At 48.2% G+C, this 18,143-nt stretch overlaps 1 protein-coding gene across 9 annotated transcripts in view; it reads right to left on the minus strand.

Annotated features, from left to right (window-relative positions):
- Positions 1–18,143, minus strand: part of CUX1 (cut like homeobox 1) — a 371,808-nt gene that overhangs the window by 117,510 nt on the left and 236,155 nt on the right. For all 9 annotated transcript variants that reach the window (XM_059898031.1, XM_059898030.1, XM_059898029.1 and 6 more), the window contains exons 7-8: positions 16,413–16,489; positions 14,881–14,947 (exon numbers count right to left, since the gene is read on the minus strand). In XM_059898031.1, the coding sequence (XP_059754014.1) occupies positions 14,881–14,947; positions 16,413–16,489 (144 nt within the window). The remainder of the gene's footprint in view (positions 1–14,880; positions 14,948–16,412; positions 16,490–18,143) is intronic.

Here is an 18,143-nt window from a genome sequence, read left to right on the forward strand (position 1 = left end):
GCTTTAATTTTCTTGGCAGGACTTGACACTAACTCAAACTTTTATTATTATGTGGCAGCCTGCTTTTTGCTCAGAGACTGCTTCCGGGAGAGCAGGGCCTTTGTTTTCATTCATGCAGGGAACATCTTTCAAGCGCCCGGCAGGCCCTATGCTAGGCACTGGGGACACAGTGGTGAATAAGGTAACACGATTCACGGAACTTGGAGCCTGGTGAGTAGAGAGAGCTCAGCACACCGGGAAACACAGGGTGTGTCATAAGGAGAAAAATAAAGTGGGAAAGAGGACAGAGCCCGCCAGGAGGAGGCCATCAGGGCTCTGAGAGCAGTGACGGGACCAGCTTACAATGTGGGAGGATCACTCTGGTCGCTCCTTTGCCGGGCTTGATGGGACAGATCAGGAGTTGGTGTTCGTCTGGGTGAAGCTGAGATGACGCCTAAGGGCAGCTGCTGAGCCTGGAGGTTAGGGGGGAGGTTTAGGGCTGGAAACGTGAACACAGGAGTCAGCGCCAGGGAGATGGAATTTAGTTACGGTGGTGAGTGAGCCTCCCAGGGAGAGGGTTAAGCAAGTGCAAAGACTGAGCCCTGACGCACTGTGACCCCACCAGCGCCCGAACACTGCCCTGTGTGCAAAGGAGGCCCTCAGGAGAGACTTAACTGAATCAACGACATAGGTGGCACTGACATCTATGACACAGGTGACACTGCCTGACATAGGTGGCACTGCCTCCATTTTTATGAAAGGAGAAATGTCCCTTAGCTTGGACTGAAAATACACTTAACGCCTCCTGTTCATTACCACTGCCAGCCGCAGCCTCTCTGACGCTGGTCCTTTTCCCGTGGCTGACTTAAAGTCACAGCCCACGTCATGCTAATGGCATATGCCCTCCGGTGACCTAAGTACCCACGTTGCCTCACACGGGGGTCGAGGTGTGTGAGGTGCAGACCCCGGGGGGCCAGCGGGCATCCTCGGTCCTTCAAGGAAGCATTCACCCCACACAGCCAGCAGGGACCACCTGCTTCAATGCATGTGCGGATCTGACCCAGGCCCATCTCAGCCCCAACCGTTTCATATCCGGAAGAGGTAGGTTTTATGAAAACCACATGAACAAACTATTACTAGGAGCCTGTGTAATGTAGGAAGCGCTGTGCAAAGTGCCAGGGCAAAAAATGAGGAAGGTCCAGTTGCCACCCTCAAGAGGCTGCCAAGCTGATGTGGACGCTGAACCTTTCTGGTGCCGTGGTCCCTCTGGTGAAGAGACTGGACCTCCTTCCTGGAATAATGTTTTAAATACATCAGTTTACTAAGGAAAATAAATACTTGGAAGTGCATTTACTACAATACTAGAAAACCCCCAAGTCTGTGATCTAGTAACAGATGTTCTTTTTAAAAAAAAAAAAATTTATTTATTTATTTGGTTGCACCATGTCTTAGTTGCGGAAGGCAGGCTCCTTTTGCAGCTCCAGGGCTCCTTAGTTGCGGCACGTGGGCTCCTTAGTTGTGGCATGTGAACTCTTAGTTGCGGCACGCAAACTCTTAGTTGCAGCACGCATGTGGGATCTAGTTCCCTGACAAGGGATCGAACCCAAGCCCCCTGCATTGGGAGCGCGGAGTCTTATAGACACTGGACCACCAGGGAAGTCCCCGTAACAAACGTTCTTCTTTACTGATGCGCCACATAACGAATCTCGTGGCAGGTCTAAGAACTACTGACATTTTGAAGCAGCGATGTAGATAAACAGTCTTTGAGGTATCCGCAAGGACCGTGATGTGATGTGAAAATACTAGGATTTCCGCTTGCAGCAAAGTCACAGGTCTGTTCTTGTTCTGGTCTGTTGACTTGATTCGCAATGGAAGGAAATGCTACATTGCAGTCAGATTTAGTGAAAATCGAGACCCCTGAATTCTCTCCATGGAATGGGAGAGACCAGAGCCCCCCTCTCACAGGCACACAGAGGCTGTTAAGTGTGGGCGCAGGAACGGGGCGTGGAGGGGCAGGGATGTGCTTGTGAAGAAAGGCTGGTAGCTATATATCGGGATGTGGGAGCATGGTGAGCTGGGGAAAGGCCCACGATTCTACAGAGGGGGTTAGAGTCGGTAGGAAATGAGGTTATGAAGGCAGAGCTGTGTCATGAAGCATCTCGGGCGCTACGGCATCATTTTTTCAGTGGTGGCCAAGAAAGAACCATGGAAAGATTTTAAGGACTCATTTCAACAGGATCAAATTTATATTTTGGAAAGATACTTTTAGCAGATACTTGGAGGATGGCTTAGTCCAGGGAGAAATTGGCAGCAGGGAGATCCGATGTTAAGATATTGAAGGAGCGAAGCCAAGAGATGAAAAAAGCCCAGTTATTGCAGTGACAGTGGAAACAAAGACTTGAGGAATGAGAAGGTCTCAAGGAGGTGGAATTAATATGGATTAGACAGCAGGGTCAAGAAGGACCCTCCGTCTCTGGAATAAAGGAAGACCATGTATGCTCGAAGGAGGGAAAAAAATGGAAGGGAAGCTGCCTGCAGGTTAGAGGGAAGTCAGAAGGGATCATGAGTTCGCTTGAGTTTGAGACGCCTATGTCTAGCAAGGAGTTGCATTTGAAAATATAGAGCTTTCTTTGCTGTACAGCAGAAACTAACACAACATTTTAAAGCAACTATACTCCAATAAAAACAAACAAAAAAGAAAATGGAGAGCTTTCTCTTTGGGTATTAAATTTTTTCTTATTGCTTTGTAAGGGCTCTTTATATATACAGGCATACCTCGGAGATACTGAGGGCTTGGTTTCAGACCACCGCCATAAAGTAAATATTGCAATAAAGTGAATCACATGAATTTTTAGGTTTCCCAGTGCAAATAAAAATTACGTTTACACTAGACTGTGGTCTGTTACATGCACAACAGCATTATGTCTAAAACACGTACATATCTTAATTAAAAAAATACTTGAATGCTAAAAAAATGTTAACCATCATCTGACCCTTCAGCGAGTCGTAATATTTTTGCAATGGTAACATCAAAGATCACTGACCACAGATCAAATAAAATAACAATGAAAAAGTCTGAAATTTTGAAGTCTGAATTACCAACGCGTGACAAAGAGACACAAAGTAAAGCAAACACTTTTGGAAAATGGCACCAATAGATTTGCTCAATGCAGGGTTGCCACAAACCTTCAATTTGTGAAAATGCATTATCTTTGAAGCACAATAAAGCAAAGTGCAATAAGACGAGGTGTGCCTGTATATATACATACATACACACACACACAAACACACACACTTTCTCTGTCATACACAAGGCAAATATTTTTGCCAGTTTATCTACCAGTCAGTCATCAATCACCAGCAAGCTGTGAGTTTCCTGTGTGAGTTCTACCTTTGCCATGGTGCTTAGAAAGGGTTTCCCCACCCCCACATTATAAAAATATCCATCGAAAATTTCTCCTAATGTTTTTATGGCTTTGTTTTTCATATGTAAATATTTAAAACTTCTAGGCTTGACTTTGCACGGGCTCTGCCCTGACTCTCATCTTCTGGGTGTTAGCTAGCTATTCTGGCACCGCCGCTGATCGAAGGCTTCATCCCTCCCTAACGCATTTAAACTCAAGCCATTTTTATAGACAACTTTTTCTAAAAATTTTTCCCCTTAATTTGGAAACTTTCAAAAATACAGAAAGCTACCAGAAGAAAGGGCCAATCAACCATATGCCTACACACAGAATTAACCACTTACATAACTGGTCCTTTTTCCATTATCGACGACAAACTCTAAATTTCTAATTACATTGGGGCTTTCCATGGAAAACGGAAGTATCTAATAATCTTTACGTTCGGTAAATCCTACAAACTGGCTTTTTTTTCAGGGTGGAAAGATCACAGAAATGCATCGAAGTGAAAACAGTCCAACTTAAAAAAGATAACTGAAAAGCTAAAAATATACGCTATCCCATGAAATTTCAAGATCATGCTCTGTTTCTGTGCCTAGGCTATGTTGATAAGATTCCAAACACTACACAGTTTTAATTTTTTTCTCGCAACTCCTTTAGGTTTACCTTGAGGGACATCAGAGGGCACACGTGTGGTCACTTGGGGGTTAATCCTCACTGATGCTGAATGCCCCCAGTCTTTGCTCTGTTCAGCAGAGCATGAAATCTCAAAGCTCAGGAGAGCAATGCGGCCGGGCTGCCAGAGTGATGCCATAAAGCTCTGCATTAAAAATTCATACTGCAGGCTCGCCTCAGAGCTCGGCTCTGGCTGAAAGGAGAGCTGGTGGGGAAATATGAGACACCCCACTGTCTTTCTGGCAATTGGAGACATTCCTCAACAAACAGCACCTCAGGAAGAGAATGAAAGGGCAAACAAGCCGTGAAGGAAATCAATGAGTTCAATTATCTAGCTCCCTCTCGCTTTCCTATAGGAAACTTCTCATTCTGAAGGCTGGTTCCCAAAAGTTTTTTTTGTTTTTTGTTTTTTAATACGATATCCCAGGACAAAAGCCCTAGACATCTTGCCTGTGCCCAGATGTTTGGCACCTCTCTTAATTTGTTTTACACCAGCCCAGGGACCCCCAAATTCTCCAGGACACGTGGAGTCAGGTCTCTGCTGAACGCTAAGAGTTGCCCCGATGTGTGGCTGGAGGGAACCACGCTGTTCTCGCTTTAGAAAGTGTGTCCCGCACACACATGGCACGTAGATTTCCGAAGGTGGTTATTTCGTGGTTAAGGCACTAACAGTCCTGCAATCATCTGAACTCAGAACTTTTTATGCCCAGTGTTAGCAGCACCCAAATGGTAACTAGTTAAGATTTTTAAATTCAGAGTCTCTTAGGATGATGATGTGACATGAAACAGTGCACTTCAGCGCACAGCTGCAGCATGCAAATACAGACAGAGGTCTTGTGATGCAGACAGACTGATCTTCCCAGGTCAAACACGGAAAATGATGGGGTTCTTTAGGGTTGGAAGAGACCTGATGGTGGGGGAAGTGAACCAGCGTTTTTCCAATGGGCCAGGCAGGGGCCCTTGCAGCTGACAGCAGTGCCGCAGCCCTGTTTCCCGAGAGCGTGCATTCAGATGCTGTGCCCGGCTCTCTGCGGCGGACTGCACTTCGCTCGGGAGGAAACTAAGGCCAGAGTAAGGCAAGGGAGCGCCCTGCCCAAGGTTTCTGCACCCACAGCACCAGGAATCAAACCCCGTAGTGACCCTGAGACCTGGGCTCTTCCCCTGAGGCTCACACCACGCCCACATGCTGGACAGCCCCTTCCCCGAAGGCCCCTCCGCGGATGGCTACGCAGGCGCTGCTGGGAGAGGATCGGAGGTCCCAGCTTCTGGCAAGAACCTGGGTGATAAAGTTCAAGAGGCCGAGAAACGGTCAGGCTCTTCACACCTGCCTGTGGGTTAGTCCAGTCTTCCCGTTTTGCTAATGAGGAACCTGCCGCTGCCCAGGGAGGGAACTGTGCTGGCCACACGCGGTGACAGAGCTGGGATCCGACCCAGGGTCTCCTGACTCTAGGCCCAGCACCTTCCACTGTCCACCCACCAGGGGAGGCTGGGACATCTATTAGCATCACCGAACAGCAGTCTGGGAACGGGGCCCGCAGAGCATTCTGGGGCCCCAAACTCCCTCGTCTGATGATACCATAGGGAAGCCACCGGAAGATGCCACGGCCACTGGCAGAATGTAAAGGCGCAAAAAGACAGGGCAAGTGTGAAGCTTCCTAGTTTAAACCTGTGCGGCAATGACGGCAGTGTGACAAATCAGGCTCCCCAACAAGAGGGAACCCAAGGGGTAACCGTCTCATGGTACACCTACTGATGGAGTATCGTGCAGCATGCGCCACATTTCTGAAGAACAGGTAATGACAAGAAAGACATACTTACATGGCAAGTAAAAAAAGAAAAAAACAAACTAGAAATGAAAACTGAGTATCAGTCTGATGCCATTTGTAAAAAGTTAAAAAAAAATAGAGCACCATATAGAAAAAAGACTGGAAGGAAATATGCCAAAATGTTAAGAGTTATCTGTGTGTTGTGGGATAATAAGTGATGATCTATTTTTAAAAATCTTCTAGAATTTTCTAAATTTCATATAATAAACATGTGTGGCTTTCGTAATTAAAAATAATACATGTCACATAAAAGGAATTAGTCTTCACTGATGTGGGGCGATTCCAAGCGAAGGATAGTTTCTCACTTCCGCCAGCTTTCCTGCTTCCCTTCAAAGGGCCCTTGACTGGTCAGGGTGCGTCAAATCCCCTTCTTCCCGACACTTTGGAAGCAAAGATGTGCAGTGTCACAATGACCAGCGAGGCCACGGCCCCCAGTGCAGCCAGGGACTCCCAGGGGGTGGGGGTCAGAAATGCATGGCTTTGGGAGGGATCTCACTGAGGGCAGAAGGCAGCGTGAACATTCCAGACTGGCCTCCATTACAATTCTGTCTCCATGAAGCACTTCAAAGGTTCAGGTGGCTCCTGCCTTCTTCCTAGACTCCAACAGCTTCCTTAGTTTGCCCTTCCAGAGAGCAAATGGCCTTGCTGCTCGGGCTCTCAGCACTGCCGAGACTGGTCCCTTGGCTGCACGCCTGACCCACCGGTCTCCACAGCGGAGGCACCCGCAGAGTGATTCATTCAACAAAAGCCCCACGTGTCGATGATGCCAGTGGGCCCGTGGTGTGCAGGGACCGAGGTGCGGGCCCTCCTCTGAGGCAGGTCAGGCGACGTTGGCCAACTCTGGGCGGTCTGCAGGGACACGCCCATCCTGTTCCCAGAGCCCCACAAGCAGGAAAGCGCCCGTGACGATGCCCATTTTGCAGCTCATTTGCTGTGCTTTGATCTTCTACAAATTGACGTTTTCTCCAGCAGTCCCTTACCCATTTCCTTTAGCCTCAAACTGTGAGTTCTCCAAGACTGTCCTTTACAGTAGATCAGAAGAACTTCAAGGACCATTAAAAACCCAAAATTTGTATAAAAGCATGCCAGACCCAGGTGACAGCCTATGAGTACTCTTCTCTAAACTATCCCCTCCAAGGATGCTGGACGAATGTGATTGCTATCTCCATATTCATAAACATGCTTATACACACACGCATATAGGACAGCTATATGTACACGTGTGTGGCACGTGTTTTTGTGTGCAGAGCATGTGAGCCATGTCTGTGTGCATATCACGCCTGTTAACTCTCCCTGCCTTCTTTACTCTGCAGTTCTAGCACCTGACACAATGCCTGCATTTTAACACAGAGTTTTAATATTAGCCGAAGGGGGACTTACTTCCCTGGTGGCGCAGTGGTTAAGAATCCGCCTGCCAACGCAGGGGACACGGGTTCGAGCCCTGGTCTGGGAAGATCCTACATGTCGCGGAGCAACTAAGCCCGTGCGCCACAACTACTGAGCCTGCGCTCTAGAGCCTGTGAGCCACAACTAGTGAAGCCCACGCACCTAGAGCCCGTGCTCCACAAGAGAAGACACTGCAGTGAGAAGCCCGCGCACCGCAACGAAGAGTAGCCCCCGCTCACTGCAACTAGAGAAAGCCTGTGAGCAGCAACGAAGACCCAACGCAGCCATAAATAAATAAATAAATAAATAAATTTATATATATATATATATATAAAAGATTAGCTGAAGGGAGGAAAGGTAAAGATTGCCAGTTCTCACTGATGCCTTACAATTTCTAGAGCATGGAGTCCATGGAACAGGTTAAGAATCCCTGGCACTCAGAGGTCTTTCTACCTGAATTTGAAAATATGAAGCCACGCCCTTCTTTCTACGCAGTTCCCAGACTGGGGAAAACTCCAGATCAGGGCTGTACTGCCTGGAAAAGGCAAAACAGATTCAGTCAGTGCAATAGCCAAGGAAAGCCCTTTAGGGCTCATGCAGGCACTGAATATTAGGTGTGAAGCAAAATGCTTGGACAGAGAGGGAAAATCCCAGGAATTCTACAAAATGCACACACCCTTTTGCAGATAAGGTATGGGGAAAAAAAGGCATCATTTGTTCCCAGCAAGTTTGATTTCTCTCTCAGGTTTAAGGGACAGGGGTTTCTTTATTCAAGCCCATCCCCTCGAAACCATCAAAGTAGCTGCTTCTCTATTTTTAGGGAAATTAATCTGACCAGGATAATTACAGCAACCCGTACTGGAAATTGATGACTCATCAAAAAGCCAGGAAACAGAAAATGTTACATTCTTAAAGGTACAGCAGGGAGACTCCATTTCCGGACACTGAGGTTGGTCTTTTCAAATTCAGTCAGGGGAAGCACAAATTGTCTAACGTGAGTATTCCGCTTACTGAGCTCTACCTGGCCCAGTTTCCTGAGTCCTGCATGTGGAACTGTAAAAAAAATAAATAAAAGAGAAATCGGTCTGCGAGGGTACACACCATGGGGCTCGTGGGCAGGGAGAGAAGACGTGAAACCCTTCAAGAAGGCCGGTCACCCGGTGAGCCAGCACTCGGTAACGCAGCCCTTTGAAGACAGCACAGGAAGAGACTTTCTAGGCCACGGTGGGAGTGCAGAGAGCACTGGATCTTGAGTCCAAAGGACTGGATTTGAGGCCTGCCTCTGTGTTCCCAGGACTGTTTCCTTGTCTATGCAATGAACACAACAAGCACTTCCTCCATGACTGCTGGAGAGAATAAACAAGGTATCATGCAAGAAGGTGCCGTGACATAGTCCAGAGTGACCCGGATGCTCGGACGGTCTTGGTTCCCGTCGAGTCTTCGACTGTGGGCATCCTCACATTTTCGAATCTCGTTTGAGGTCCTCCACGCCCATTTCTGGGACACAGGCATCCCCTACCTCCAAAACATGGGGTGCAGGGTACAGGCTCCCTTAAACAATTTCAATAAAGCCCTAAGCCAAGCTCGCCTGGGAGTTTTCTGCTTTCTCAGAGCATAATGCATTTTGTGATTATACACTGGTTTATATACACGCTAGAGAGTAAATACTCTAAAATGAACCCAAGTGAAGTTCCTCATAAACGTCTCTTTTGTAATGTACTATGTAAGTATGTGTGCATACGATGTGGTTCTTTTTAAAAAGCATATAGGCAAGGAATACAACATGAGTAACCTTAAGAAATATGAATTTTACCGGCAGGAAAGGTTTGGGAGGTGCAAATTCTTCTAAGACTAACATTAGCTATAAAAAATGCAGCATTTCAGTGCAATTCAATATTTTCTTTCATCAGAGGCTCAGGGCCTCCGCCCACAAGTCAAGAGGAATGTAATAAGCTGACTGTGTGTGTTACAACTGAAGCTGCTTCTGCAACCAGGACTCCGGGGGACAGAGCAAAGAGGTGGCCGTGGACTTGAGCGAAAATGGGACTTCCTGCACTTTCGTCCAGAATGCTGGTATCTTGGTTGGGAGGGCAACATTCCTCCCAACGTGGGCAGCGGCCACCTAAGCCCAACTACAAGCGAACAGCTGCAGGAGACAGGCGTGGAGTCGGGGGGCAGGGGGAGCTGTCCAGGCCTCTCTCCCGGGGCCCAAAAAGCGGTCTGCCCTCCTCCAAGGCCAACCCGGGGAACCACTGAAATCTTAAAATCCAACCTGTTCGACTTTGCTAGAATCTCCAAGTTAGTGTCAAGTGCGGGGTGCTAAATCTCTATTTGCTAAGAGAAGGCAGAAGATCTGTACACAGCCTGACCAGCTGAGGAGGACGTACGTTTTTAACTTAAAAAAAAAAAGCTGAGGAATAATTCATTTATTTAACCCAGAAATGGCTATAATCTGAAACCCTGCAATCCTCTTCCACAGCAACTGTTTTGGCAAGCCCCCCGATGTTCCAACAAATAGTAAACTGTGCTTGCCATTTGTCTAAGGGACCTTGCATTAATAAACATGAAGAAGAGCACTTTACCTCCCACTCTCAATGACAGGACAAAACAAAGACCAGCTGTATTCATCAATGAGGCCTTGTTCTGCACATAAAGGCTAATTACATTTCGCTTCAAGCCTACACATGGAAAACTTTCCTGCTGCTGTACCCGCCACAGCCAGCCGGGCCGGTCCAGCTGACGCAGGCCGAGGGCTGCACCCAGTCAACGGGGGCTCCCGACGGCCTCGCTGCCTTCGACCTGCAGGCTTCGGTCCCAAGTGGGGGCGGGGATGGTCACCCCAGTGACATCTCCCAGGGATGGACAGGCGACGTGGGCTCTTCCAACCTCCTGTGGAGACGAGGCCGTTCAGGCCCGTCTAATTTCAGAAACGCATGCACCCGAGCCCAGGGCAAGCTTGTCGGGAACAGCCTCTACTCGTTGACAACAGAATAGGTGACAGCGATTAGTGACAGTGACCACGGCTGTCACCGTGCTGGGCGCTGCACACCCACCTCCTCATTACTCTCCACAGCCGCCCAGCGTCCTGACTACTATTATGCCCATTGTACAGGTGAGAAAAGAGAGTCACGGAGGTCAATTAGCTTATCCAGGGACACACAGAAGGTGAGCAGCGGACCCCGGCAATCCACTCAAAGCCCACCTTCCCATCCCCTTCCTGCATTTTCTGTCAACACATTTTTTAAAAGCCCTCCTTTCGAAGGGAGAAGATACATTGTTTTGAAATGTTTTAAGACCATTTGTGAGATTTGCCCCTGGCGGGCTTATATTCGTATGTATTAATGAAAAGCTGTCTAGTCTAAGACAGTATACGTCAGTCGGGCCTGAAGCAGATGGTAAAGTGACAGACCTTTCCCAGAAAATGAAAGGGGGGAGGAATGCGGAGGGGGCAGCTCTGTGTGGGATCTCCAAGATCGAAGTGATTGTCTCCGAAGTTAAAAGAAAGTAGCAATTATTATCTCGGGCCATTCTCTACGCGTTTTGTGGCTTACTTACTCTGGGAACCATTTACAGTAAGGGTCTGGCCCTAGGCTGCCCTGTGGTAGCCGTCCATTTCTATTGGGGAAATGCCGATCCCCGTCCGAGCCTCCGTCCGGCCCCTGCGCCCACCATGCCCACCTGCCCTGGCAGATCCACCCGCCGGAGCTTCGGGCTGGTCCTCCAGGAGATCGGCCTCGCCGCCTGGTGTTTTCACAGACGGCGCTCCTCCTTTGCCTCTAGCAACCCCTCACCGCGGCTCGTCCTTCGGCCTCAAACCCCTGGTCATCCCTTTCAGGAAGGCTTCCTCCACAGTCCTTTCCTCTGGCTCCAGCGGGGTGGGGTGGTGTGCGCTGGGGACCCGCCATCCCCATCGCCAGCTCCCTCTCCCCCTGCTCCTCCCCTGGCCGGGGAGGGGAGGAGGGTAAGGTCAGGGGTTGCTGGCGCTGCCGGGATCCCCGTCGCCTCCCAGAGGCCACAGCTCCTCTCCAGGTGGCCCCTCCAAACGGAGGTGGGGTGAGGCCCGGCCAGTGCTCGCTCGGGGTGCCCGGACCCCGCTGGTCTCCCTCGTCCCCGCTGTGCCCACGTTAAACTCTCTTCTGACCGACCTAGCTAGAGTGGGCTGTCTGTCTTCTGTGGACACCCCGACGGCACAGGTGCTGCGCTAACGTACGTCCCCTCCGTCACAGCAGGGGTCACGCTGGCTCGCAATAGCTTTTCTCCCCGCGTCCCCCGGCCGATCCTCCCCGAGGAGGCCTCCAGGAACGCGAGCGCCACTGACGAGTGGCTCTGAGGCGTGCCCATGAGGCTCGCTCTCTCTGCGCCCACGTGCACGCCACACCTCTGCCTCCCCGCCTGTCCCTGGAGGAGACGAGGGCCTCCTGCTACGATCACAGGAGGGGACACACCCCGAGAGCACCCGTGGCCCCGTCAGCAGTTGGTAACAAGAGCCACAGCCCAGAGGCAAAGCATTTTACGTGACAGAACAACTGACCCCCGTGCTTTTTGATTCTATTCTCCGTTTATTCTCCGTTCAGTGAAAATGAGCAAGTAACCTGTGGGTTTTCACTCATCTAGATCTGGAGGGAAAAGAAGCTTTCTGGACTCAAGATACACTGATGTGACGGAAAACAGTCTAGAGACATTTCTCCCTGAGCCCCTGTCCACCACCACCGCTTCTCATCAAAGGCCAGCGGGCTCAGAGTTCAAGGAGAGGTCTGGGGGCAGGAGGACTGGCCTCTGGTGCTCCCCTGGGTAGCCCTGCTGATGCAGGTGACCCGAGATTTAATGATCTTACCTGTCAGATGACAGAGCTGGCGGCTTAGGAACAGCCCGGGGTCCCTGCATCTATAAACGGTAACTAAGGACAAGACTGAAGACTGAAAATCATCCCGACATCTCAAGGCACCTCTGACCCCTCCCAGGGAGCAGGATCACCTGGGAGCGGGTGACTGAGCTCTTTGCTGGCTGAGAGACGGGAATCATCCCCAAGCATCACCCTGGCCCTGAGCACAGTGAGGCAGGGAGAGAGGGTGGGGACAGGGACAAGATGTCCCCTCCTCCCCCTTTCTGTCTCCCAGGCACTCCTGGCCGCCACGTGCCCTCCCTAGAGAAGACCAACAGCCCTGAGCTGGGGAAGGTTAAGTCCTTCCTAGACGGCTGTTCTCGGTGCCATTGCTTCCTCAACCCCTAAGGCAAACCAATTACATGGACACAAATTTTCTGTGTGGCTTTTTAGAAGCCCAAGAAGGAAGTAGGAAGTTGTGACTCTCAGCCACGGCCCAGTACTTAGCCATCATATGACAGGTGGCATTCTAGGCTGTCAACTCCCAATAGTTTCTGCAGATGCTTGGTGTCACCAGGCAGTAGGTACACCTCCCCCCCTGTGCACGCAGGGAACACGGCGGGAGACACTGGCTTCTGGAAGTTGAGCTTTGGTGACAGTCTCTGAGCAGCAGCTTTCGAAATGGTTTTTGACTGAGATCCACAGGAAGAACTACATTTTATGCTGTGGCTCAATAACTCTGTACTTTCCGATTTACACACGAGTTAAACAAAAGTGTCACAAAACAATGCCTAACTTTACTGTGTGCCATGAGCCATGACATTTTCTATTCTATTCCATTATTTTGTTTTATGTTCTATTTATTACCCAACTAGCCAGTTGCCACTCGCTAAAGTGACTTCACGATTGTGACCCACAGTTTGAAAACCATGGGCTTAGACGGGCTTAGAGGTTGGGTTCACAAAAGTTTTTTTTAAGTGTATAATAAAGCCAACTTTGGTTGATTGTAGATATGCAAGATGTATCTATGCCTTTTAGAAAGAGGTGTGGTTTAACAAAAATAAATTAACAGAAATTAATGAAATAATCCAACTTATCACTCCCAAAGTCATCATGAATTTTGTCAGCAAGTAAGATGATGTGGATAAGAGTGAATGAATCAGGGAATTAGCACAGCATCTTCAGATCAAAGTCTTTTAGAAAAGAAATGCTATAAACTTAAGGCTAGAGCTATGTATCAGACTAAAACATTATAATTTTAAAAAATCAAATTTACTGAGAACAACAACCTACATAGTAGAATAAAGTCCAGGTGGAAATAGTAGAAAAACAAGGATGACACGCGGGCAGAAGAGGGAACCCGGACACGGACACCGAGGAACCCCAGGGTGACAGCAGCTGGCGTGGTGCCTCGGAGGGTACGTCTTGGGAGGTGAGGAATTCTCATGCTGTGGGCTCAGAGGGGAGGGCGGAGACGCACGCCTGCCGGCCCATTGACAGTGATGCCCGGGGTCGGAAGGGTTAATACCAGAACCACCAGTTTTCAAAGCGCAATTGTAACGGTCACCGGACCTTAGAACCGGCTCTTTCTGTACCACCTGAAGTCTCATTTCAGCACACCGAGAGGGGACAGCGATCCAGCGGGGTCCCCCGGGATTAGACATGCCAACAAGTCAGCCGGAGTCGCCAAGACGGACCAGGATGCTTTAGTCTTTGCGCAGAAGATCTCTGCTCATGATCAAAACTGGTTCTGACCACCAGACCTGGGTAGCTGGGCTCTCAAGATCTCAAGCTGCTAAACAACCCCGAGCAAAGGTCAAGGGCCGCCCTACTGCCCCCTCAACGTGCCCTGAGAGCAGCTGGCCCAGCAGCAACCTCAAAGGCCAAGGGCAAAGGTGATGGGGCTGAGGGATGCCGAGTACCAGGGCCCCACACGGAGCAGGCGCCGGGGAGGAGGGCGACGCTGCTCAGAGCCCCCTCCCCACTCGCCAGCGCCCCCTGAGGCCCGGTGTGAGCACAGCAGGAGACGCTTCTCACTGTAGACACAGCTGTCACGGCTGGGGTGGGGTGGGCGCTGGGGATGCATGGGTTTCTGGGGGAGGTGGGACAGGAAAAAGTTCCAACTCTAGCCTGGCATTGTCAAGGGATGATCTGTTGCTCCTTCATCTTTCTTGATTTACGTCAACATGACCTCTTGCCTCCTGGTGTTCTGCGTGGAGGGTAGGCTAGCCACAGTGTACCCGGAGTGCATCACTGATTTCCTCCCCATAAGACCCTCGTGTGATACACCTGCCCAAAGATACACGCCCCCTCTGGGTGTGTCCGCACGCGGACGCCCAGCACCATAAGGTGGGATTTGAACAAATACACCTGTGTGGGAGTGAAGGCACAGGTGAAAGGTGATGCCATTGGCACAGACCAAGCTCCACAAAATGTCCCAAGTATCACATCTTCTCTACACTGACTCTTTTTCAAACTTTCTTAGAAAAAGGCACAGTGGTGGCCAGGGTTCACAATAATTGAGGAAAAAAGTTTCAGTTGGAAGGATTGTTCTGAGAGCACCAGATAGAGCTTACTGTCACATCTTGGGTTTTAAACTGATGCAAGCAAGTCATGGGAACGACACCCTGTTCCTTACAGCAGCTCAGAGGCCAAGCATCTTCGAAACCCCGTACCGCTTTGCAAAGTCAATAAACAGGAGGGTGAGGCAGGGAAATCTTTCATGGATTAGCAAAATCGGATGACACCTGACCAAATGCATGCCGATGGAGGGAGCCAGGCAGAGACTTACTTGGCGGTAATTTCTTCATCATATTTGGTTTTCAGGTCAAATAATTCTGTTCGAGTTTTTTCCAGCGCTGAAAGGCAGAGGACATAAAACCATAATATACTAATTGTTCACATTAAGTCAGAAAGAAAAAGTATACATGTAATACAGTCTCATTTCAAAGGAGGCAAAGATTACAAAAGTATACACAGCATGGAACAGAAAAATCCCCTTCCACTGCCACCTCACCTCATCCCATGCGCCTTTTCTGAGATAACCACTGTTACTAGTTTATTGTGTAAGTTTCCTGCTTTTAAATAAATTTCACTATTTAAAAAATATTTCCATACCTAATTGCATATATATTTAAGTGTATGTGTGTGTGTGTATATATATATTTCACACCCCTCCCCCTTCATAAATAGGATGATACAAATATCTTCTGAGATTTGCCCTCTGCCCTTAGCAGACATATGGAAATCTCTCCATGCTGGGACATTGGCAATGACAATAACAACTTAGCTCTTGTACAGGGCTTGCCACATGCCCGGGGAGTCAGGACACCTAGAAAGGAAGGTGCTGGGTAAAGAGCATGGGTGTTTCGACTTCAGATCAATATCACTCAGCTGGCCTCCCAAGAGTCGATTTACATTCACGTCAATACTAAGAGTGTGACTATTTTCCTATACTTTCACCAACACTGGAAATGATCAATTAAAAAAAAAAAATTCGACAGTCTGACAGGCAAAACAATCTTTTACTGATTTAATTAGCATTTCCCCGCCTGTTCAAAATTAACATTTTTTCATATGTGTATTGGCCGCGCGTATGTCTTCCGCAAACTGCCTGCTCTCATCCTTAGCCCATTGTTCTCCTGGACGGTTTATCTATTTTTATTGATTTGTAGGTGAGCTTTATATTTTTTGGATATTGTTTGACTGTGAATTTGTTAGGATTAGTTTCTCCCACTCTGTCACTTGTGTTTTTTTTTAACTTGGACTACGATGTCTTCTGATGTTTTTCCCCACGTTTAAATTAAATATATAGTGCCATTTCGCTTTCAGAACAAAAAGAAAAAAGGCAGAAAGAAGTTCAAAGAAGCGATAAAAACTTAAGCATAACCTTTTTAGGCATCTAAAGTTTTAAAGGTCTGCTATTACTGTTCTCCTTAACTTCACAGGGTAGAAATAAGGGTTTTTTTTGCCCTCATTATTGTTCCAAACGAGACGTCAGCCCTTGACAGTTTGGTGATTTAGACTTGTTTGTTGGAAAAAGAGCAGGAAGAAAGGATGGCTTGTGGCAGTGATGCAAATGGGATTCAGAGCCTCCCACCTCGACAGGAACGACTCAGTGTGGGTGACTCATGCAGTCGAGGTGGGGAGCTGTGGAGGAGGGGGTCTGAGGCACGCTGAGGCGTGGGCTGCCCCCCTCCTCCAGGTTCACCGCGGCGGCGGTGACAGGTGTCAGAGGGGACCTGGAGGGACTGGGAGGTGGAGAAAACCTGCCCTAGGTCAGACTGGCCCGTAGCAGCTTGACCGGCAGGCAGAATAGCACACCTGTTTGCAGAGTTTGGACTTTATGTTCGGCTTCTTCCAGCTTTGAGGTGGTGGACATCTGGGTCTCCTGCAGTTTTCTGAAAAGGAAGAGGAAGAAGCCAGATTGGTCATCTTGTTTAGCAACTCACACATCTTGTGTGTTCTGGAGCTACGGCGATGAGCCATCTTCACACGGCTGGTGACAGGCTCGCGGCCGGTTACAACTCGTAATGCCAGGAGCCTTGATGCCTTGTTCTTTAACACCCAGACTTTGTACCCGCACATCACACGAGGGGAGGTGTATTTCCTGTGGGACTTGACGTGAGGCAACTGATCTAGAAGGTTATCCTAAATGTAGCTCGTTCTTGAAATGCCAGATATTTAAAAAAAAAAAAAAAGGAAGAAAAATCATCATCATGCACTCATTGTTTCCTGAAGTTAGCCCAAGAAGAATGATACATTTACATTTTGCTGACACAATGAAGGAATTTGTTGGAATAAAGGATGTACTGAAGAGATTCGACAGCTGTTCCGTTTCTGTTGGAATGGAATGCAAATGCAACTCTAATACCTAATGGGGACATTTGGAATGTTTGCAGCCACATTCCACGTATTTATATTTCCCATGATCTCCAAATGAATTCCCTGGTCAATAAATAGCATTCCTTCCTCCTCATCGGCAGAAAAATCTCTAAAAATAAGCTTATTATTTTTACATCATATGAATATAACACATGCTCTCATAAAGAAGAAACCTGGGAATACGGAAAAGTGGAAATGGCACAGTTAAAAAAGGCACCCAAATTTATGGAAATCTATGGAAAAGCACTGCTTGCATTTGCACATATTTCAATTATAAAACTAATAAATGCTCTGCGTTAAAAAAAAAAAAACAACCACCACAAATACTATAAGAGCATGGAAGTTAAAATGTCCTTTCCCTTGGCTCCACTGGCACTCCTCAGAGTTCTTTTGTAGCTCCCTAGAATTTTTCTTTACTTTTTTTTTTTTTAAACAATAAAGGGCTTCCTCATTCTTTTTTTTTTTTTAAATAAATTTATTTATTTATTTTATTTTTGGCTGCGTTGGGTCTTTGTTGGGGAGTGCGGGCTTTCTCTAGTTGTGGCGAGCTCTTTGTTGTGGTATGCGGGCTTCTCACTGCAGTGGCTTCTTTTGTTGCGGAGCACGGGCTCTAGGTGCGCGGGCTTCAGTAGCTGTGGCTCGTGGGCTCAGTAGCTGTGGCTCGTGGGCTCTAGAGCGCAGGCTCAGTAGTTGTGGCGCACGGGCTTAGTTGGTCCGTGGCATGTGGGATCTTCCTGGATCAGGGGTCGAACCCGTGTCCCCTGCATTGGTGGGTGGATTCTTAATTAACCACTGCGCCACCAGGGAAGTCCTAGAATTTTTCTATACGTATAGAAATACAATGTAATATGTAATATACTGTAGCATAATATAAACTCAGATGTGATATATTATAGTGTAATAAACACTCCCCGCCCCTTTCTTTTAATACTAAAGGGATCAGAGCACACATGGTATCCTGCAGCTAGCTTTTTCACTTATCTCCATACTGTGGAAATGTTCTACCCCAGCATATATAGTTTGTCCTCATTCTTATTAAACAACTGACTTAACCAAGCCTCTATGGACATTTAGACGGTTTATCACCCCTTTCTACTAAACAATTCCGCAATGATCATCATAGGTATTGGTGCATAATTCTGACAGTGAATCTGTTGGATAAAATTCTAA

The sequence above is a fragment of the Balaenoptera ricei genome, chromosome 15 (assembly GCF_028023285.1).
Source record: "Balaenoptera ricei isolate mBalRic1 chromosome 15, mBalRic1.hap2, whole genome shotgun sequence".
Lineage (NCBI taxonomy): Eukaryota > Metazoa > Chordata > Mammalia > Artiodactyla > Balaenopteridae > Balaenoptera > Balaenoptera ricei.